We start from the raw sequence: 23,920 nt of genomic DNA on the forward strand, positions 1-23,920 counted from the left end.
CCCCCCCCCCCCCACCCCCCCCCCCCCCCCCCCACCCCCCCCCCCCCCCCCCCCCCCCCCCCCCCCCCCCCCCCCCCCCCCCCCCCCCCCCCCCCCCCCCCCCCCCCCCCCCCCCCCCCCCCCCCCCCCCACCCCCCCCCCCCCCCCCCCCGCACTCGATGTAGGTAACTGAACGGCGTCAACCATCATCAATGGTTGACGCCGTTATAAACCTACTGTGATTTTCGCCGACGTGACCCGTGGCCACGTCGGCTGGACTTCAGCCCATCCGGGCCGGAGATTTGTTGACAGTAAAAATTAAATGACATCCCGCCGGCGCCAGCTGTTCTCCGAGGCTGCCGGCGGGATTTGCACAACGCCGGTTTTTGGCCGTTCGGAAAATTCAAAACCTGGCGGGAGCGGGAATAACGCCGCCGCCGGCCGATTCTCCGACCCTGCGTGGGGTCGGACAATTTCACCCCTTTGAAACACATGACCTTACCTGTGTCCAATTAGGGATAAGCAGGAGAAAATAAAGATCGGTGGTTAGAGTGTAATTCTTTTAACTGCCACAAGGTTACAACACTTGTGCAGTCGTTTGATGGAGAGGATGGTGTTCTTGGATTTGACTTTGTGGTAGTATGGTTAGAGGTATTACGGTACCTAATAATGCAGAGACACCATTGGTGGATAATGCATGTTGTCTATTGGTCCATTGGTAGGTAATGCATGTTGTCTATTGGTCGAGACTGGATGGTAGCTCCGCCCTGCAAGGCGGGGTATAAGAGCCTGTGTAACCCCAGCAGCTCCCTTTATGTAACTGAGCTGCTGGGGGAAACATCTAGCTTATTAAAGCCTTCCGTTGGACTACAACCTCGCTTCTGTGGTCATTGATCGTGCATCAGACTTGAAGATCAATCCCGATCCAGAGAGGCCAATTCCTTTATGCGCAGCTGTAACTCAGGAAAGAAAGCTGATGATCTCTTTGAGAAACTGAAACTGAAGGAGGGTTGTGGTAAACCACTTTACACCTGTATTAGGTGATGTAAGGTGGGACCTGTACTACAGGTTCGCCGGTAGCCCCTGCCTGCTGGCTCCGCCCAGTAGGAGGAGTATAAATATGTGTGTCCTCTAATTAGCAACCATTTCGCCAGCTGCTGTGAGAGGCCACACATCACTGCAATAAAGCCACAGTTGTATCCAACCTTAGTCTTTGAAAAATGGATCGTGCATCAAGGGTGAAACACGTACAGATGAATCTTTTAAAGTAAGTTCAGGCTGGCTGGAGCATTTTAAGACATGCAAAAATTGACATAACCTAAAGCGTATTGATTATAAAGCAAATGGTGACTCAAGTGCTGTGGATGCATATCCTGAAACATTAAAAGCTATTGAGCAGGAGGTTATTTGCCCTGTCAAGTCTTTAATGTTGGTGAGACAGGACCCTATTGGAAAACAAATGCCCAACAGAATAGTAGCGATACAATGACACAGTGGTTAGCACTGCAGCCTAACAACGCCATGGACCCAGGTTCAATTCCGGCCTTGGGTGACTGTGCTGAGTTTACACTTTCTCCCGTTTCTGCATGGGTTGTCTCTGGTGCTCAGGTTTTCTCCCCCAGTCCAAAGTTGTGTAGGTTAGGTGGATTGACCATGCCAGCAGCAGCGCACCCCTCGTTGGTTCCCTTCACCTGGTTCTCATTGCCCCAGACCTGTTGTAAACCTCACCGGTGTGAAAATGCAGGTTGGGGGGGGGGGGGGGGGCATGGTCTGGATTGGTGATACTGATGGAGAGGATAAGTGAGATTTGGCAACATTTCAACATTGTGCATGCTACACGCCATTAAAAGCACATTGGTGAGTTTTGGGATGAAGTTCACCAATCAACATTAAATGTGGTTTGGCACAAGGTTGGGCCAGAATTTGTGCATGATTTTCATAAGTTCATCCCCAGCTGAGATTGTTAATCTTTTCTATATAATGTGTGTGTTGAAGACGACGCAGAGCTGTTGGAGTCCCACAACAAAGCTTTATCATATGAGGATCTGATGGAGATCAAAATAAGTTTGGGCTAATATGATGATTATCAAGATAGTGAAGAAACTGACCGAACTTGTCCAATTACAATGAAGCAACTGAGTAAGTGATGAGATGGAATGTATCATTCAAGATATGGCCCCTGTAATAAATCACAGTTCTGGTGTTTGCTCTGACTTGGATAAATCCAATTGAATATTCAGATATCTACAGGGAAAGGCAAAAGTTTACTGGAATAGACAAGTTTTGCAAAAAAAGTCAATCATCAACCACCGACCTCTCTCAATCAGCTCTCCCTCCATCAACTCCTTCAGTTACACCTATCGAGTCAAATAGCAATCTACAGACTCACTCAACTAATCTTCCATCTCTATCATAGGCATAGAAAAGAGATGCAGGAGTAGGCCATTTAGCCCTTCGAGGCTGCACCACCATTCAATATGATCATGGTGGATCATGCAAATTCAGTATACCACTTGCTTTCTTTCCATACCCCTTGATCCCTTTAGCCGCAAGGGCCACGTCCAGCTCCCTCTTGAATATATCCACCGAACTGGCCCCAACAGCTTTCTGTGGGAGAGAATTCCACAAGTTCACAACTCTCTGAGAGAAGAATTCTTCCTCATCTCAGTCCTGAATGGATTACCCTTTATTCTTGGACTGTGACTTCTTGTTCGGGCCGTCCCCAACTTCAGGAACATTCTTCCCGCAGCTAGCCTGTCCAGTCCCATCAGGATTTTATCTGTGTCTATGAGATCCCATCTCATTCTTCTAAACTCCAGTGAGTACAAGCCCAGTCGATCCAGTCTTTCTTCATATGTCAGTCCTCCCATCCTGGGAATTAGTCTGGTGAATCTTCACTGGACACCCTCAATAGCAAGAATGTCCTTCCTCAAGCTTGGAGACCACAAATGCACACAATACTCAAGGTGTGGCCTCACCAATGCCCTGTACAGGTGCAGCAAGACATCCCGACTCCTGTACTCAAATCCTCTCACTATGAAAGTCAGCATGCCATTAGCTTTCCTCACCGCCTCCTCTACCTGCACGTCAACCTTCGGCGACTGTTCCATCATGACACCCAAGTCTCGTTGCACTTCTTCTTTTCCTAAACTGCCACCATTCAGATAATAGTCTCCCTTCCTAATTTTGCCACCAAAGTGGATAATGTCATATTTACCCACATTATAATGCATTTTCCAAGTATTTGCCCACTCAGCCAGTCTGTCCAAGTCACCCTGCAGCCTCTTTGCATCCTCCTCACAGCACACACTGCCACCCAGCTTAGTGTCGTCTGGAGATATTGCAGGCACTTCCTTCATCTAAATCATTAATGTATATTGTGAACAACTGGAGCCCCAGCACTGAACCCTGTGGTACCTCACTAGTCACTGCCTGCCCTCTGAAAAGGACCCATTTACTCCCACTCTCTGCTTCCTGTCTGCCAATCTGTTCTCTATCCACGTCAATACATTATCCCCAATGCCATGAGCTTTCATTTTGCTCACTAATCTCTTGTGCGGGACCTTGTCAAAAGCATTTTGTAAGTCCAGGTACACAACATCCACTGGTTCACCTTTGTCCATTCTACTGGTCACACCTTCAAAATATTCCAGAAGATTTATCAAGCATGATTTCTCTTTAGTGAATACATGCTGACTTGGACCGATCCTGTCCCTACTTTCCAATTGCTCAGTTATTTCATCCTTAATAATTGACACCAGTGTTTTCCCCACCACCGATGTCAGGCTAACCAGTCTATAATTCCTCGTTTTCTCTCTCCCTCCTTTTTTAAAAAAAAAAGGTGAGGTTACATTAGCTACCCTCCAATCCATTGGAACTCTTCCAGAGTTTATAGAATGCTGGAAAATGATCACCAATGCATATACTATTTCTAGGGCCACTTCCTTAAGTTATCTGGGAGCATCAGGCCCTGGGGACTTATCAGGTTTTAATCCCATCAATTTCCCCAATACAATTTCCTGACTAATAAGCATTTCCTTCAGTTCTTCCTACATGCTAGACCCTCTGTCCCCTAGTATTTCCAGAAGGTTATTTGTGTCCTCCATAGTGAAGATAGATCCAAAGTAATTGTTCAACTGGTCTGCCATCTTGTTGTTGCCCATTATAAATTCACCTGATTCTAACAGTAAGGGACCTACATTTGTCTTCAGTCTTTTTCACATATCTATAGAAGCTTTTGCAGTCAGTTCTTATGTTTCCTGCAAGCCTACTCTCGTATTCTATTTTCCCCTTCTGAATTAAACCCTTTGTCCTCCTGCTGAATTTTAAATTTCTCCCAGTCCTCAAGCTTGCTGCTTTTTCTGGCCAATTTATATGCCTCCTCTTTGGCTTTATCACTATCCCTGATTTCCATTGTTAGCCATGTTAACCTTCCCCATCTTATTCTTATGCCAGATAGGGATGTACAATAGTTGAAATTCATCCATGTGTTCTTTAAATGTCTGCCATTGCCTATCCACCATCAATCCCTTAAGTATCCTTTGCCAACTTATCCTAGCCAATGCACATCTCATACCATCAAAGATAGTTTTCTTTAAGTTCAGGCTCTTCGTCTCAAACTTAATTATGTAATTCACCATCTTAATGAAGAATGTTATCATATTATGGTCACTCTTCCCTAAAGGATCTCACATCACAATGTTACTAATTAATCCTTTGTCATTGCACCCAGACTAGGATGGCCTGCTCTATAGTTGTTCCTCGACATATTGGTTGAGAAAACCATCCCTGACGCATTCCAGGAAATCCTCCTCCATCGCATTGCTACCAGTTTGATTAGCCCAATCAATATGTTAGATTGAAGTCACCCATAAATCACCCTTACTGCACACATCTTTAATTTCCTGTTTGATGCCATCCCCACCCTCACAACTACGGTTTGGTGGTCTGTACAAAACTCCCACTATTGTTTTTTGCCCTTTGGTGTTCCACAGCTCCACCCATACAGATTCCACATCGTCCAGGCTAATGTCCTTCCTTACTATTGTGTTAATTTCCTCTTTAACCAGCAACACCACCCCAATTGCCCACCCTTTCCTGCTATCTGTCCAGAACAGTGAATGCCCCTGGATGTTGAGTTCCCATCCTTGGTCACCCTGGAGCCAGGTCTCCGTGATCCCAATTACATCATATCCGTTAATGATTGTCAGCCCAGTTAATTCATCAACCTTATTGCAAATACTCCTCGCAGAGACACAGAGCCTTCAGGCTTGGTTTTCTTGACATTTATTGCCCTTTTAGGTTTATTGCCCTTTTAGGATTTTTTTTTTTTAATATATAAATTTAGAGTACCCAATTCATTTTTTCAAATTAAGGGGCAATTTAGCGTGGCCAGTCCACCTACCCTGCACATCTTTGGGTTGTGGGGGCGAAACCCACGCAAACACGGGGAGAATGTGCAAACTCCACACGGACAGTGACCCAAAGCCGGGATCGAACCTGGGACCTCGGCGCCATGAGGCAGCAGGGCTAACCCACTGCACCACCGTGCTGCCCTTCCCTTTTAGGATTATAATGTAACGTGGCCCTTTTTGCTTTTTGTCTTTGGTTTTTCTGCCCTACGCTTTTCCTTTTACTGCATTTTGTTTCTGTCCCCACCTTACTTCCCTCCAACCTCCTGCATCGGTTCCCATGCCCCTGCTATATTAATTTAAATTCTCCCCAACAGCACTATTTACCCTCGGACATTGGTTCCGGTCCTGCCCAGGTGCGCACACCATTTCTTGGGAACACACTAAGCACACTCAATGAGTTATGACTGCGATTATTAGTCCACAGATGACAAATCGTCTATTGTTTTGTGTTTTGTTTTTGTGAATTCCCTTCCTGAAGGCTCAATCTGATTGGTTACAGCGGTAACCCCAATGTGTTACCCAACAAGTCAAATTTGTCAATCTGTGTGGAGAGTGTGAAAGTTATTGTAACTGGTCCTGATCTCATTTCCACTGATATTTACGCAAACACATTCCAACATTGGCTATCAAATGTAGGAACTGAACTGACTTCCTTCCTTCATTAGCCCAATAGAGCTGAGGAAAACTGTAGAGCTTGCAGGGTCAGCCTGACTAAGATCAGGCAGCTTAACTTAGACCAGAGAACTGGGCTTGGATTTCTGTGGTAATTTTGACAGCAGACGTTCTGCTTTGGATGGCCTTGTGACATTATCATAAATGTAAGAACTGCAAGAGTTAATGAAATGTCTAAATCAACCACTAGAGGGAGCTAGATGTACAAGTATATAAGACATTAATACTAAGCCTTGTGGGGAGAGAAGTGAAGGAGATAGCTAGAGTACAGACTGAAGGAAAGGTAGTGTGAGTGAGAGCAGATCATAGTTAATATAATTGTGTAGATATTAATAGTAGATGAGTGTAGATTATATGTTAATTATCAACTGTGGATTATGTAGGAGTAAGTGTTGAATCCAATTAAGTAGTGTTAATAAATTTATAGCTTTGTTCAATTTAAAAGCTGTTTGTGGTCTTTGTGAACATTATGCCAGCCATCCTAAATTTATCAACACAAAAAAACACCACAGGCTTTATCCCTCTGAAACTAGCCATAACTTCAGGATCACGTGCAAGCACAGATTAACACATTATTCTACATTACACGCTAAGCTGACATTTGCCCTCCCCACCACCTCACTCAAGCCAGCAATCAATGAAATCAGAGCGAACCCCCTTTTCTATTTCCACATCACGTCAGAAAGCCCATAAAATGCTATGCCCTATTCAATAAGATATAACTGGGTTTTTAACAGTGATTTGAGTAATTATAATTGATGAACAAATATAACTCTATTATTTTTAAAAATAAATTTAGAGTACCCAATTCATTTGTTCCAATTAAGGGGCAATTTAGCGTGGCCAATCCACCTACCCTGCAGATCTTTTGGGTTGTGGGGGCAAAACCCACACAAACATGGGGACAATGTGCAAACTCCACACGGACAGTGACCCAGAGCTGGGATTGAACCTGGGACCTTAGCGCCATGGGGCTGCAGTGCTAACCACTGCGCCACAGTGCTGCCCACAAATATAACTTTATATTTGTGGTGCATTCTGAAATGTCTCCATTATGATCAATCACTAGATTTTCTGAACTAAGTTTTTTTCAAATGCTGCTTTTTTTTGAGTGATATTTTAGGTTCTACCATCAGCTCATGTGGACATCACAATCCATGTATTGCCCTGTTTGATAAATTAAGCGTTTGCTTGCTGCTTTTCATTTCCCAATTGGCTGTCAATGAGAATTCTTCAATATGATTGGCTATTTGGACAGCATGATGTCATCTCTGTTCTGGGAATTCCCATTGGAGAACGCTACAATCCACTGCATGACAGAGATGCAAGGATCTCACCAAAGACCTCTCTGTACGGCTTTATTCAAAGTCAGTATCGAGCTCCTTGCATTGGCACTGACTACAAAACCAAGGACTTAGTCCACATGGCTCAGTATTGCACCACAAATTGGATATAGCCGCTGAGCCAGTGACGGTGCCTGTGGTCATTTCCATTTTCCCATTTTCTAGTTCATTTCATCATTCAGCTTACCAGCATTCCGAATCTTGAAAAATTTACACAGCTCACATTGCCCGTGTGACCACGCAAAATTAATCTTCGTTTCACTTCTCGTAACCTCCACACCCTCACTGTATAATCCCAGGATCCAGTGGCCTGCACAAGAAGAATAACAGCTTTAGTAAACAATCACTGAGGTCCAGCACCAAGAAACAAAGTCTGGATAATCTTACAGGAACAGTTGTAGTCCGTACACAGGCTATTTGGAAATTACAATTATTATCAAAGAGATTCAACAGCTTCATCACAAATATTCCGTCTTTCCGTTGCACAATTGAATGCACTTTTCAATGTATCGTATTGTATCTTTTTCATGTTTCAATATATTTGCTTTTGTCTCCTGCCAGTTCTCTGCCCTGGATCTGGTTCCTGAGGTTCAGTCACCCTCCACTACCTCACCCTTCCTTCATGGGTGGGTAAAGACAGTGAATGTTGTTTGACCCGTTGATTGGGGTGAATTATGGCCAAGCACAATTCTGCCCATATTGGAAATCCTCACACTTTCCAGCTGTGGTCAGTGGAGAACATTGACAAGTGGGCAATCTGACTTGATAGCCAATAGCTTCAAATCCACTAATTAAATGGCACGGGTGGCACAGTGGTTAGCACTGCTGCCTCACCGCGTCAGGGACCCGGGTTCAACTCTGACCTCAGGCAACTGTCTGTGTGGAGCTTGTATGTTCTCCCCATGTGGGTGTGTAGATTAGATGGATTGGAAAAGCGAAATTGCCCCTTGGTGTGCAAAAAGTCACTTGGTTTGGGCCTTGGTAGGGCCCTCTTTCGGAGGATTGGCACAGACTTGATGGGCCGAAAGGCCTCCTTCTGCATTGTAGGGATTCTATGAATGTAAACCTTGACTTATCTCGCCATCTGTAATGACTTTGGAACTAATCTGCTTGGCAAGCTTTCATACTCCTTTCCTAATTCCCACATTATGGTTCAGAAACTACTCCTTCATTCCTGTATTAATCTTTCCCCACCTACCATCACTTTTTAAAATGCCTTTTCTTTGATTCATTATATGATGCATAAATGTCAGTATATTAAGGAATAATTGGAGATATCTTATAATTGCGAAGAAATTCAGATTACCAAAAATTCTCCAAGGAATGAAAACGCGCTGGTTTTGATGACATTCCGATGTCCGTGAAGAATCTTCAAAAGCAAGCCCGTCTAGTTAAATAAAAAGATGACGTTCAATGGCAGAGAGTTAACTGTGCATTGACTCTTGCAGGAATAATGAGATCATAAATCTTTTTGTCCTCCACTTAAATGGGAATGAGGCTAAGTTGTATTTTTCCAAGAAAGAAAATTGTGGAAACCTGGCCCAGGTTTTCCATTGACACCCTGTTGGTCTGAACCATCCACACACCTCACCAGCTTTCTGCAGAAAAGGCTGCTTAGCACATAGAAACATGGGACTTAGGAGCAAGTGTAGGCCATTCAGCCCTTCAAACATGTTCCGGCATGCAAACCGAGCATGGATGATCCGGGCCCCACACCCCACTCCAAATAACCCTTGACTGGAGAAGAGGGATCTTATTGGGAATTAAAGCAAAGGAAGATATCAAAAAAAATTTTTATTATAAAGTGGTCGGCCCCCAGCGGAGGTAAAGTACATCCAATGGGGAGACGGCACGTACTGATTTACAGGCAGACAGTGTTGATTTCTTAGTCGCTTGGTTTAGAACCTTTTAAATGTAATAATTCATTTCTGCACATTTCAGACCTTACACTAACTAATCAAAAGCTGTTCATCATGCAAATACAATTTTATCACCATCACCACATTTTTAGCAATGAATGTATCACTGAAATGCTATTCAGAAGAATAAGTGCTATTTCTCCATTGCCATTGGGCAATTTCAAGCATTTTGAAATTCACTGCAGTAACCAACAAACAGCAAGGCTTTATTCCATTTTTGTTCTGAACCAACTAGTGATTGTTATTGCATATTAAACTGTGAATATCTTCATAGGTGGCAGGCGCTCATCATCAACTGGTGGTGTCTAATACTGTAAAATGACTCCTGATGGAACCTGGCTTAATTACATGCTTAAAGCCATGATAATGTTGTTCAGTCTTGCACAGGTTTGCCAATAATTCCTGCTTTGTTCCTACAAGCCAAATTCACAAAGATGTTTTTGTATCTTTGTCATTACTCTTCACTGTATAGCTGTACAATAAACAGTTTCATGTTAGTACCTAACAGCCATGTGTTGCAAATCAATCAGTAAATATTAGACAGTAAAATTAATGCTATTTAATCAGTAATATATCAGTGCAATGAAATACTTCAGTTCATATTCTGGACAAGGGTAAGTCCTCAAGTCTCATGGATACCCAAAAAGTTGAAAATCCTAACATTATTTTTCAACTGCTGCTACCTGCGTTTTAAGGTAGATCGTATTTTAATGTAACATTTAATCAAAAGACAAATTTTCAAGCAGGCGACCGGCGTCCGGAAAGGAACCAAATGGTCAAAGTCCTGATTGGTAGCATTAAGAATTAGCACAAACCAGGAAGTGACAGGAACATGTTTGAGGGTGGCGGGGAGGCTGAGGTTCGACAAGACACACAAGAATACAATGATGCATAATAGAACTAAAACGTCTACAGCTAACCTTTGAATTCCACAGAATGGCTGTGTAGTCCCAGCCTCCAGATACGAGCAGCTTTGAATTATGGAAGAAGCATACCGTCTCCACACTCTTAGTGTGTCCTGAAAGTCACAAACAAGTTAGCTGAAACATGCTGAAGAACAATGTTGGGACATCACTAAGACAAGATCAATGGGAAAGGGCTCTGTGATGTGAGGTGGAGCGTATCAGAATCTGCCTTCATATGAAACAAAACTGAATGCTGAGGCTTAATTCATTGGCTAAAACCCCAAATGAGTAAATATTAATTAGCACCCTTCAAAAATTGGATTTTCCGTAAATTTTGTGTCTGACCGAAACTTCACAGCAGCCTTCCCTGATAATGATGAAAGATTCAGAGAACAGTATGATTATTTGCAGGGGAATGTTGAAGTTCTTTTCAGGGGACAATGATCTTCCATTATCCATAACTTACTGTCTGATGAATCTGATAACATCATGAAAGTGGAATGCTTAAGTGGCGATTGAATAAAGATGTTCAAAACAATGAAGAGGTTTGAAATCAGGAGGAATTGGGTTCAATTCCCAGGTTGGGTCAATGTCTGTGCACAGTCTGCACGTTCCCCCGTGTCTGCGCGGAGTTTTTCGGGCGCTCCTGTTTCCTCCAACAAGTCCTGAAAGACGTGCTTGTTAGGTGAATTGGACATTCTGAATTCTCCCTCTATGTAGCCGAACAGGTGACAGAGTGTTGTGACTAGGGGTTTTTCACAGTAACTTCACTGCAGTATTAATGTAAGCCTACTTGTGACATTAATAAAGATTATTATTATTATTATTATTATTATTAAGAGTTGTTTTTCCTGATATATGAGTCGCCAACCAAAGAACACAGTTAAAATAATTGGCAAAAGAACAAGAAGGGAGATTACAATTTATTTAATTCATTGGACAATTATTTCACACGGCTGGCACAAGAACACTGGACCAAATGCAGGACTATTATGATTCTTTCATCAATTTCATCCAAAAGAAAAGCTTTAATGTGAAATCCTGCAGTGTCCAATGTCTCATGGAAAAGGTGCCTGGGTGTTAATCATATTTTACTGAGGTCCAAAAAGTAATTGAGGATCGAATTTTCCTTTCCTGCCAGCGGTGGAAATTGTGCCAGCAGGAAACACAAACTTTCCCACATTTGGAGAAATCAATTTGGAATTTTGTTCTCCCCACTTTGATGATGAATCAAAGACAGGCTGAGTTTCCCACTGATCTGTGTCAAGAATCACTTTTGCATTCATTTGCATCTCATGTAGGCTCATTGAAAGGCTGCTGCTGACTCTTATCTGAGATCAGCTTCTAACCTCCCCCTATTACCTATCAAGTTCCCCCTTCCCCCTGTGTCTGCACCATTTCCTAATTTTACTTCTTCCTATCATGATTTAGTCTCAGCCTGTTACTCTTGAACCCATGCAGATTTATCCATGTGGATATATTCCTGTTCGCCACTGAACCCTTAAATGTCAACGTCCCCATGCCCTTTTTCTACTTGACCTCTTCCCTTCCGAGACAACATGCATCCTCGCTTCCTGGGACCTGCCTCCCCCATAAGACCACCCAATACCATCCCACCACCCATGACCTTTCAGTTACTGACTCACTGGATGCCCTCCTTGAACATTTTTTACAGTCATTCAAGGAATGCCGGGTGTCACTGGCAGCAGTTATTGCTCATCTCTAATTGCCATTTGCGCAGGTGGTGGTGAGCTGCCTTCTTGAGTCACTGCAGTCCATGTAGTGTAGGTAAACCCACAGTGCTGTTAGGGAGGGAGTTCCAGGGTTTTGACCCAGCGACAGTGAAGAGACGGTGATATATTTCCAAGTCGGGGTGGTGAGTGACTTGGAGGGGACCTCCAGGTGGTGGGGGTTCAGGTATCTGCTGCTCTTGTCCTTCCAGGTGACAGGCTTCCAGGGGCTAGTTTAGCACAACCAATGGAGAGTATTCCCCCGAATTCCCATTGACTCCAGTTTAGCTAGGGCTCCTTTATGCCATACTTGGTCAAATGCTGCCTTCATGTTAAGGACAGTCACTCTCACCTCACCTCTGGCATTCAGCTCTTTTGCCCATGTTTGTACCAAGACTGTAATGAGATCACAAGCAGTAACACTGACGGAACCCAAACTAAGCGTCCGTGAGCAGGTTATTGCTGAGTAAGTGCCACTTGATAGCACTGTTGATTACTCCTTCCATTATTTTGCTGATGTTGGCGAGTAGACTGATAGGGTGGTAATTAGCTGAGGGCAGTAATTAGCTGGGTTGGATTTGTCCAGTTTCTTGTGTACAGGACACACCTGGGCATTTTTCCACATTGTTGGGTAGATGTCAGTGTTGTAGCTGTACTGGAACAGCTTGGCTAGGGGTGCAGCAAGTTCTGGAGCACAAGTCTTCAGTACTATTGCTAGAAAATTGTCAGGGCCCATAGCCTTTGCAGTATCCAGTGCCTTCAGTAGTTCCTTGACACCATGTGGAGTGAATCGTATTGGCTGACGACTAATATCTGTGATGCTGGGAACCTCTGGATGAGACTGAGATGGGTCATCCACTCAGCACTTATGGCTGAAGATTGCTGCGAAGGCTTCAGCCTTGCCATTTGCACAGATGTGCTGGGATCCTCCATCATTGAGAATGGGGATATTTGTGGAGCCTCTTCCTCCAGTGAGTTGTTTAATTGTCCACCACCATTCATGTGGCAGGATGTGGCAGGACTGCAGAACTTAGATCTGATCCGTTGGTTGTGGGATCACTTAGCACTGACAATTACTTGCTGCTTATGCTGTTTGGCACACAAGTAGTCCTGTGTTGTAGCTTCACCAGGTTTACACCTCATTTCTAGGTATGCTTGGTGCTGTTCCTGGCCTTCTCTCCTGCACTCTTTATTGAACCAGGATTAATCCCCTGGCTTGGTGGTGAAGGTAGTATTGGGGATATGCCTGCCCATGAGGTTGCAGATTGTGGTTGAATACAATTCTGCTGCTGCTGATGGCCCACAGAGCCTTATGGTAGCTCAGTCTTGAGTTGCTAGATCTGTTTAAAGTCTATCCTATAAAGCATGGTGTAGTGCCACACAACATGATGAAGAGTATCCTCAATGTGAAGATAGGACTTTGTCTCCACAAGGACTGTGGTCACTTCTACTGATACTGTCATTGATAGATGCATCTGCAGCAGTAAGATTGGTGAGGATAGGGTCAAGTATGTTTGTGCCTCTTGTTTGCTCCATCACCTCCTGCTGCAGTCCCAATCTGGCAGCTATATCCTTTAGGACCCGGCCAACTTGGTCTGTGGTGGTATTACTGAGCCACTCTTGGTAATAGACATTGAAGTTCCAAGCCCAGACTATATTCTGGGCCCTGTCCACCCTCAGCTTCCTCCAAGTGGCATTCAACATGGAGGAGTACTGATTCATCGGCTGATGGTGGACAGTATGTGGTAATCAGCAGGAAGTGTTTCATGCCCATGTTTAACCTGAAGTCATGAGATTTCATGAGATTTCATGAGATCCAGAGGCGATGTTGAGGACTCCCAAGGCAATTCCCTCCTGACTGTATACCATTGCGCCACCACCTCTCCTGGGTCTGTCTTGAGTTGAGTTGAGGTGAGACAGGACATACCCAGGAATGGAGATAGTAGTTTCTGGGATATTGTAAGGTATGACTCTGTGAGTATGACTATGTCAGGCAGTTGCTTGACTAGTCTGTGAGGCAGCTCTCTCAACTTTGACCCCATGAGGTAATGGCAGGGCAGACAGATCACTGCCTGCCCTGTCATGCGATTCGACAAACTCGTCATTGCTGCATATTTAATGAGCTTAAAAGCAAAAAATAAGGCATGAAAATCCACTCTGTTTCCAGCCCAGCTCTTCCAGCCCCCACCACAACTTGTCTCCAGAATGGAATATTCTGTCATGGGGACTATCCAATTCATAAAATGGACATAGGTTTTATATTTAACTGCAATGACTGGATCAAGAGTTCTGGACACTGGAGTAAATAAGGAGTTAGTTTACGTTCTGCTCATTGCTTTGTCATAACATGGAGCCCTGAGGACCCAGATAAAAGTTTAAATTAATGTTTCCATTAATCAGTATACATGGCAAGTGGTGATTCAGGATTTATTTACTGCAGAAGTGACACATGGCACAGCCCCACCTAAACCTTCAGACTCAAAAGAATTTTGAACAGAAAATCCCATGGGGGTTGACAATTTTGAACTTTACAAACCAATTTCTGAAGTGGTAGCCCCATCATTTCAATATTAGAAAACTGGGTTTTTATCAGTTTTGTTTAATTCCTGTTTCACACATGCCTTGCTAATGCAGCAAACTCTAAACCCTGTTCCACACTGTGTCCAGTCCTCTGGCCGACCCCCTTTCCTGTTTTAGTCTGGGGGCATACTGGAACCGCCATGCTGGGAAAGTGTGTTTTCTGCCTCTGTTGTGGTCAGGATACCTTTTAGAACGTGCAGACACTGTCCAGTTTTCACATCCCACACTCTGACAGTACAATCACAGGACCCACTTGCGAAGAGAGTAGTATCGGTAGAGAACGCACATGCCTTCACTGGGCCTGTTGGAGTAGAAGCAATGTCCAGAATGTGTTCACACTATTATTACACATCATATAACATTACACTGCCAAGCAAACACAACTTTAAACAGCTCAGATACAATTGCAGCACGACAAAAATGGGACCGCTTCAGCCAGCAATGCATTTCTTTTGATGGGTACCACCTATTCGCTCCAAATGTAACTCCAGCAAACTGATTTTAAAAGGATTTTCTCAGTGAGACAATTATTAAAAATGTCATTCAGGAGATTGTTTCCACGTTCTAATTTGAAAAGCCCAACTTTGTCGATGTTACAAAGGATATTGAACTGAATGTGAATCTATTGGCATCTGAAATTAATTATGATCTGCACTGAGTGCTGGTTGGCTGAGTGAGAGTGCTCTCAGAGTTGGGTGAAAACATGGAGTTAGGTGGAACTGGGAGAAGATGCTACAAGAGAGAGAGGTAATTGATAAGTAGTGGGTAAGGTCGCTAAGTCTTTACAACTTTTATCACTTTTATCCGTTTTATGATTCATAATCTACAAGGGCTATAATTGGTAGTTAGGAGGACAAGAAAAGAAAGACCATAGAGAATTGGACATAATCTGATATTAAGCATCTTCTAAAGGTTTAATTTGAAGTGCTACGTCATGGCAGGAGATCTCAAAGCCTTGGTTGGCTCCTCTTGCTCCATGTGGGAGGCCGGGAACATTTCCGGTGCACGGGACCAACATTTGCAGGAAGTGTCTCCAGCTGCAGCTCCTGGAAGCCCGGGTTTCAGACCTGGAGTTGCGGCTGGGAACACTGTGGAACATCCGAGAAACGGAAAGTGTCAGCATCCGAGAAGCGGAGAGTGTCGTGGATAGCACGCATAGAGAGGTGGTCACACCGCAGGCTCAGACTCCACAGGCAGGAAGGGAATGGGTGACCACCAGTCAGAACAAGAGAGCTAGGCAGGCAGTGCAAGAATCTCCTGTGGCCATCCTCATGCAAAACAGATATTTGGATACTGTTCAGGAGAATGGCCTCTCAGGGGAAAGCAGCAGTAGCCAAATTTGTTGCCCCATGGTTGGTCTTGCTGCAGAAGGGAGGAATAAAAAGTGTGGCGATGCAATAGTTACAGGTGATTCAATTGTAAGGGCAATAGATAGGTGTTTCTGTGGCCACAAACGAGACTCCAGGATGGTATGTTGCCCTCCCTGGTGCTAGGATCAAGGATGTCTCGGAGGAGGTGCAGGACATTCTGGAGGGGGAGGGTGAACAGCCAGTGGTCGGGTACACATCGGTACCAACGACATAGGTGAAAAATCATAGCTCTGTGCGAACTCTGTCCATTCATGATGACTAAAACACGGGCCATTCTCGCTCATGGCAATTTGATGTATTCCAGGACGAGCACAAATATCTTTAGTATGAAAATGAAATGAAATGAAATGAAAATCGCTCATTGTCACAAGAAGACTTCAAATAAAGTTACTGTGAAAAGCCCCTAGTCGCCACATTCCGGCGCCTGTTCGGGGAGGCTGGTACGGGAATTGAACTTGCGCTGCTGGCCTGCCTTGGTCTGCTTTAAAAGCCAGCTATTTAGCCCTGTGCTAAACCAGCCCCTAGTATGCCTGATTACACACCTAGCCGATGAGTGTGTTAGCTGTACCACTTCTGCAAAGTTGGAGAAATAGTCGATCACTAACAGGTATTCTTTTCCTGCCAGATAGAAGAAATCAATTCCCTCTTTGCATTGGTTCTTTCCGCTGTTTGTACTGAAATGCCTGACAAGTTGCACAGTTTTCTATCATGATTTGAATGCCTTGATCGATGCCTGGCCAGTATACTGTTTCTCTGGCTCTTCACTTACATTTTTCTATGCCTAAGTGCCTTTCATGAATCTTCTTTAGAATCATGGATTGTAAAGATTGCGGTATGACAATCCTATTTTGCCAAAGCCAAAATCCATTGGCTGCACTCAGCTCTGCTCGAATGTTATAATATTTGGAACAGGATCCTTTTGGCTATCCCTCACTGAGATATTTTATTATCTTCTGTAAGATTTCAACTTTGATGGATTCATTCTGATTAATTTTGGCTTCTCATCAGACACTGGAAGGGATTCTGTCACAAGATTCACATGCATTTGCACTTCCTCATCCATACATTGTTCTTCTTTCATGTCCGTAGCACGAGATAGTGCATCAGCTACAACAAGATAATTACCTGGTGTGTAGATGAGATTGAAAATGTATCTTTTGAGGTGAATGTAATTCACACTGTAATATATATGATACCATATTATTGTAAGCGCAGTTGCGTTGCCCGACCACTAGGGGGAGTAGCACTGGGAACGCATAGGAGTTTGTACAGGGCTCCACCCTTGGCTCCGCCCACAGCTCCTCCCCCTGGACTGCTGTATAAAGATCGATGCCCAGAGCCAGCCGACCAGTTCATCCAGGGTTCATTGTGTTACAGGCTGGCTCTGTTGTAAGTAGATTAAAACCACTGTTCATATCTTAAAGCACGTGTCTCGTGAATTGATGGTCTCATCAATTTAATCTACTTAAGAAATGGTAAGGAACAATCATGGAATCAGCCCTCAAGCCTGAGCGATTGGAACTCGACCCACAGGATACAGAGGAAAAAGAAATCTTTTCGCATTGGCTCCGATGTTTTGAAGCCTACCTGGCAGTGGTGAATTGAGATTCACACGGCATTATAGTTACCAATGTCACTCTGTTCCAAGTAGATACATGTATCAATATTGTAAGTGCAGTTGCACTACCTGACCACCAGGGGAGTAGCTCTGGGAGTACTCGAGAGTTTGTACTGGGCTCCTCCCTTGGCTCCGCCCAGAACTCCTCCCCCTGGAGCTGCTGTATAAAGATCCGTGCCACAGAGTCAGCCAGCCAGTTCACCGAAAATTCAACGGCTAACAGGCTGGCTCTGTTGTAAGTATATTAAAACCGCTATTCTAATCCTACAAGCACGTGTCCGTGGAATTGTTGGTTCCAACAATTTAATATACTTACGAAACAGTCGAAGTAAATTATGGAAGCAGCCCTCAAGCCCGGACGCCTAGAACTCGACCCGCAGGATGCAGAGGCTAAGGAAATTTTTCCCCACTGGCTGAGATGTTTTAAGGCCTACCTGGCAGAAGCCAGCACCGCCGGAACAATGGAGGAACAAAAACCCAGCCTACTGCACGCGAGGGTAAGCCACAGAATCTCCACACAGCTAAATCCGGCCGTTTCTTACACCGCAACGCTGGCGATATTGGACAAAATGTACGTTAGGCCCATTAACGAGGTTTATGCACGCCACGTGTTTACGACTCGCCGTCAGCGGCCTACAGAAACACTAGCCGAGTTTGTAAGGGAATTGAACAATCTTTCAAATGACTGTAATTATCAAGCTTTTACCGCGGCGGAACATAGGGAGCTTGCTGTGCGGGACGTTTTCGTAGGGGGCCTTAGATCTAACTATGTGCGCCAAAGACTGCTAGAAAAGGGGGCCCAGGACTTAGATACTACTGTGGAGGCTGCTACCACTATGGAAGTCTCCTTCCGCAGCCTCACGTCGTTTCCCGCAGACCCCGCGACCTCATCGTGGACCCCCGACCAACAGTCCACCCAAGCCTGTGCCGCACGGCCCCCCCCAGCTACCGTGCTGCCAAAGCCAGTTACTCTGCTGCTCCAGCCAGCTACTCAGCTTCCCCAGCCTGCCATTTCTGTGGCCAAAGCCAGCACCCGCGGCAGCACTGCCCACCTCGATCCGCGACCTGCAGCAGCTGCGGGAAGAAAGGCCACTATGCCAGACTGTGCCTCGCGAAAAGGGCCCCAGTTTTTAACTCCCCAGTAGAGAGAACAAATCGCTCCCAACACCAGCGGGCCCGCGGGGCCCAAAACGCTGCGGCCTACGCCCTGACTCCGGCCCCTCCCGCCACGTGCGATCCATGGGGGCCGCCATCTTGGCAAACCCCCACCATGCAGCCGGCCACGTGCGACTCATGGGGGCCGCCATCTTGGACGCCACCTTCCTCACCGCTCACCACGTGCGATCCACGGGCCCCATCTGCATCTGCATGCTCAGAAAGCTCATCTGAAGACTACGACTTCCCCGGGCACTCATCACGCGGCCCGCAACTCAGCGCAGCGATCCGGCATCAAGATCGCCAGAATGTACCGGCATCTACTCGACCGGACGCCCACTCGGAAGACTACGACTCTCCCGAGCACTCATCACGCGGCCCGCAACTCAATGCGGTCACTCTAGATCAATCCCGCCCCAAGCACCTACGAAGTTCGATGGCGGAGGTCCAGATCAACAGGTACAGCACGCCATGCCTCTTTGACTCCGGGAGCACCGAGAGCTTTATACACCCAGAGCTGCTAAGATGCTGTTCACTTCCTATTTTTCCTGTGAGCCAAACTATCGCCCTCGCTTCGGGCTCCCACTCAGTCCAAATCCAATGACGCACCGTCGCTACGCTCACAATTCGAGGCGCTAATTATTCAAAATTTAACCTTTATGTCCTGCCTGACCTCTGCGCGCCACTCTTATTAGGCCTGGATTTCCAGTGCAACCTCAAGAGCCTCACCCTCAGCTTCGGCGGGCCCCTGCCCCCACTCACTATCTGCAGCCTAGCCACGCTGCGCATCTCCCCCCTCCTCTCTTCGCTAATCTCACTCCAGATTGCAAGCCAGTAGCTACTCGCAGCAGGCGATACAGCCTACAGGGTAGGGTCTTTATCCGATCGGAGGTCCGACGGCTACTCAGTGAGGGGATCATAGAGGCCAGTAATAGTCCCTGGAGAGCTCAGGTGGTGGTCGTCAAGACCGGGAAAAAATTTTGCATGGTCGTCGACTATAGCCAGACCATAAATCGCTTTACACTCCTAGACGCGTATCCCCTCCCCAGAATTGCAGACATGGTTAATCAGATCGCCCAATATCGGCTATTTTCCACTGTGGATCTGAAGTCTGCATTCCACCAGCTCCCAATCCGCCCAGAGGACCACCACTACACGGCATTCGAGGCCGATGGCCGCCTCTTCCATTTCCTCCGGGTTCCCTTCGGCGTCACTAACGGGGTTTCGGTGTTCCAATGAGCAATGGACCGAATGGTAGACCAGTACGGGCTGTGGGCCACGTTTCCGTATCTGGACAATGTTACCATCTGCGGCTATGACCAGCAGGACCACGACGCCAACCTCCACCGTTTTCTCCGGAAGGCACAGAAATTAAACCTCACTTATAACAAGGAGAAATGCGTTTTCCGCAAAAACAGACTGGCCATCCTTGGCTATGTCGTGGAGAACGGAGTCCTGGGCCCAGACCCGGACTGTATGCGCCCCCTCTTAGAACTCCCTCTCCCTCATTGTCCCAAGGCCCTCAAACGGTGCTTGGGGTTCTTTTCATACTACGCCCAGTGGGTCCCTCAATATGCGGACAAAGCCCACCCACTCTTTAGGGCCACACGATTTCCCCTGTCTGCTGAGGCGCGCCAGGCCTTCAACTGCATCAAGGAGAACATCGCCAAAGCGGCCATGCGGGCGGTGGATGAATCCACACCCTTTCAGGTTGAGAGCGATGCCTCAGAGGTAGCTCTAGCAGCCACGTTAAATTAGGCAGTCACATTTTTCTCCCGTACCCTCTTCGCTTCAGAACCCCCGACACTCGGCAGTCGAAAAGGAAGCACAAGCCATTGTGGAGGCTATTCGTCACTGGAGGCACTACCTCGCAGGTAGGAGGTTCACCCTCATCACCGACCAAAGATCGGTTGCCTTCATGTTCGACAACTCGCAAAGGGGCAAAATTAAAAACGATAAAATTCTGCAGTGGAGGATCGAACTCTCCACCTATAGCTACGATATTAAGTATCGACCCGGGAAGCTCAACGAGCCCCCAGATGACCTATCCCGCGGGGCGTGCGCCAGCGCACAGAGCGACCGCCTAAAAGTCATCCACAACGACCTCTACCACCCGGGGGTCACCCGGCTCGCCCATAACATCAAAGCCCGAAATCTGCCTTTCTCCACTGAGGAGGTAAAAGCTGTCACCAGAGTCTGCCCGATCTGTGCGGAGTGCAAACCGCACTTCTATAGACCAGACAGGGCCCACCTGGTCAAGGCTTCTAGGCCCTTTGAACGCCTCGCGATTGATTTCAAAGGGGCACTTCCCTCAACTAACAACGTTTACTTCCTAAACGTTATAGACGAGTTCTCCCGCTTCCCCTTTGCTATCCCGTGCCCCGACATGACCTCCCACACAGTCATTAGGGCCCTGCATAGTATCCTCACCCCGTTTGGTTTCCCCAGCTACGTACACAGCGACCGGAGTTCGTCCTTCGTGAGCGACGAGCATTGTCAGTACCTGCTCGAAAAGGGCATCGCCTCGATCAGGACTACCTGCTACAACCCCAGGGGGAACGGGCAGGTGGAGAGGGAGAATGCAACGGTCTGGAAGACCGTCCTACTGACCCTCCGGTCCAGGAACCTCCCAGTCCTCCATTGGCAGGATGTCCTCCCAGACGCGCTCCACGCTATTAGGTCCCTCTTATGCACCGCGACCAATCAGACCCCTCACGAGCGGCTCTTTAGTTTTTCCAGGGGCACTACCACGGAGGTCTCTCTCCCGGCATGGCTGAAGACACCGGGCCCTGTACTCCTCAGGAAGCACGTCAGGGCGCACAAAACCGACCCCTTTCTGGAGAAGGTGCGCCTGCTTCTCTCAAACCCCCAGTACACCTTCATAGAGTTCCCTGACGGCCGTCAGGACACCGTATCCCTCCGGGACCTAGCACCCGCTGGATCCAGCACCCCCACTATCACTGCAGAGGTACCCCTCACTCTACACCCCACCCGGCCACCCCCTCGCGCTCCTGAGCCCACTAGCTCGCTACAATTATTTCGCGCACCCACACCGGCTAGCTCCCAGCGCCCCCAGTCCCCAGTTGAACCAGACGGGTATGGAGCTCGGACGCAATTGCCCCCGGAGTCCGCCATCGTACCCCAACCCACAACACCCATCCAGCCACCACAACAGGCTGCAACCCCGGTGCTCCGCAGATCGCAGCGGATGACTCGACCACCGGACAGACTCAATTTGTGAACCACCACTCCCGCCGGACTTGATTTTTTTTGTAGGGGTTGAATGTGGTGAATGTAATTCACACTGTAATATATATGATACCATATTATTGTAAGCGCAGTTGCGTTGCCCGACCACTAGGGGGAGTAGAACTGGGAATGCATAGGAGTTTGTACAGGGCTCCACCTTTGGCTCCGCCCACAGCTTCTCCCCCTGGACTGCTGTATAAAGATCGATGCCCAGAGCCAGCCGACCAGTTCATCCAGGGTTCATCGTGTTACAGGCTGGCTCTGTTGTAAGTAGATTAACACCATTGTTCATATCTTAAAGCACGTGTCTCGTGAATTGATGGTCTCATCATCTTTTTTTTAAATTTAGAGCACCCAATTAATTTTTTCCAATTAAGGGGCAATTTAGAGTGGCCAATCCACCTAGCCTGCACATCTTTGGGTTGTGGGGGTGAAACCCATGCAAACACGGGGAGAATGTGCAAACTCCACATGGACAGTGACCCAGGGCCGGGATTGAACCTGGGACCTCAGCGCCGTGAGGGCACAGTGCTAACCCACTGCGCCACCGTGCTGCCCCAAAATCATATCTTTGTAACTCCATCAACATGCATTGTATTCTTGGTGACATCTCATTGAGGTTTTTCTTTACTATCGCCACAAGTGGTCTATGGTCAGTTTCCACTAAGAATATCAGTAGGGCATACAAATAATCATGGAATTTGTTTTATCCATTTAGCAAGCCCAAGCATTCTTTTTCTACTTGAGCATATCTGTGTCAGTCATTGACCTTGAAGCACAGGCAATTGGAAGCCAATTTTCATCATTCCCTTGCTGCAATAAAACTGCGCCCAACCCATCTTTTGACGCATCTGTCGATATTTTTGTCTTTCATAGAATTTGCAGTGGAGCAGGAGGCTATTTGACCCATCGAGCCTGCACCGGTTGTTGGAAAGAGCACCCTACCTAAACTCACACCTACACCCTATCCCCATAACCCAGTAACCCCACCTAACCTTTCTTTGACTCAGGGCAATTTAGCATGGCCAACCCACTTAACCTGCACATCATTGGACAGTGAGAGGAAACTGGATCACACGCACACACGGTGAGAATGTGCAGAGTCCACACAGACAGTGACCCAAGCTGGGAATCGAGCCTGGGACCCTGGAGCTATGAAGCAACTGTGCTAACCACTGTGCCAGGATGCCGCCCACTTTGTATGGTCAAAAAAAGTCAGCACTGGAGCTGTTGTCAAAGCTTCCTGTAACATTTGCCATACATGCTCATATCTGTTAGACCATTGGAAAACAGCGTCTTTCTTGATGGTTTCTCTCAAGCATGTAGGGGGCGATTCTCCGAGCCCCACGCCGGGCCAGAGAATCACCGCAACACGACGCTGGCGCGCAAATTCTCCGAGGTGCGGAGAATCGGCGCCATTTGCGCCAGCGCTTTTGGCGGGGCACCGGCTGCGGGCCAGTGGAACCAGCGGGGCCGCCGATTCTCCAGCCCAGATGGGCCAAGCGGCCACGCCAATACGACAGAGTCCTGCCAGCGCTATTCACCCCTGGTCATTGCCGGCGGGAATTCTGCACATATGGTCGGGGGGGAGGCGGCCTGTTGGGGGGGGCTCCTTCGCCGGTGGGGGCCTCCAAAGGGGTCTGGCCCATGATTGGGGCCCACCAATTGGTGGGCCGTCCTCTACCCCCTCCCCCCGGGTCTACTTTCTGCCGCAGCCGGCCCCTGAATTTAGTAGGGCAATTTAGTGTGGCCAATCCACCTAACCTGCACATCTTTGGTTTATGGGGGTGAAACCCATGCAGACACGGGGAGAATGTGCAAACTCCACACGGACATTGACCCAGGGCCGGAATTCTGTACCACAGTCCCAGTGCTAACCACTGCACCACGTGCCGCCCCTATGTCTGAGCATTTAACCACAAGCCTGTTAAAAAGCTGTTGAACGATTCACCTGCCTGCTGTGTGCGCGTGTGAAAAGCATAGCAC

At 46.9% G+C, this 23,920-nt stretch overlaps 1 protein-coding gene across 2 annotated transcripts in view; it reads right to left on the minus strand.

Annotated features, from left to right (window-relative positions):
* Window positions 1–23,920, minus strand: part of LOC119955876 (WD repeat-containing protein 38-like) — a 51,443-nt gene that overhangs the window by 10,633 nt on the left and 16,890 nt on the right. For both annotated transcript variants that reach the window (XM_038782523.1, XM_038782524.1), the window contains exons 4-6: window positions 10,248–10,345; window positions 8,715–8,795; window positions 7,596–7,718 (exon numbers count right to left, since the gene is read on the minus strand). In XM_038782523.1, the coding sequence (XP_038638451.1) occupies window positions 7,596–7,718; window positions 8,715–8,795; window positions 10,248–10,345 (302 nt within the window). The remainder of the gene's footprint in view (window positions 1–7,595; window positions 7,719–8,714; window positions 8,796–10,247; window positions 10,346–23,920) is intronic.

This window comes from Scyliorhinus canicula, chromosome 21 (genome assembly GCF_902713615.1).
Source record: "Scyliorhinus canicula chromosome 21, sScyCan1.1, whole genome shotgun sequence".
Lineage (NCBI taxonomy): Eukaryota > Metazoa > Chordata > Chondrichthyes > Carcharhiniformes > Scyliorhinidae > Scyliorhinus > Scyliorhinus canicula.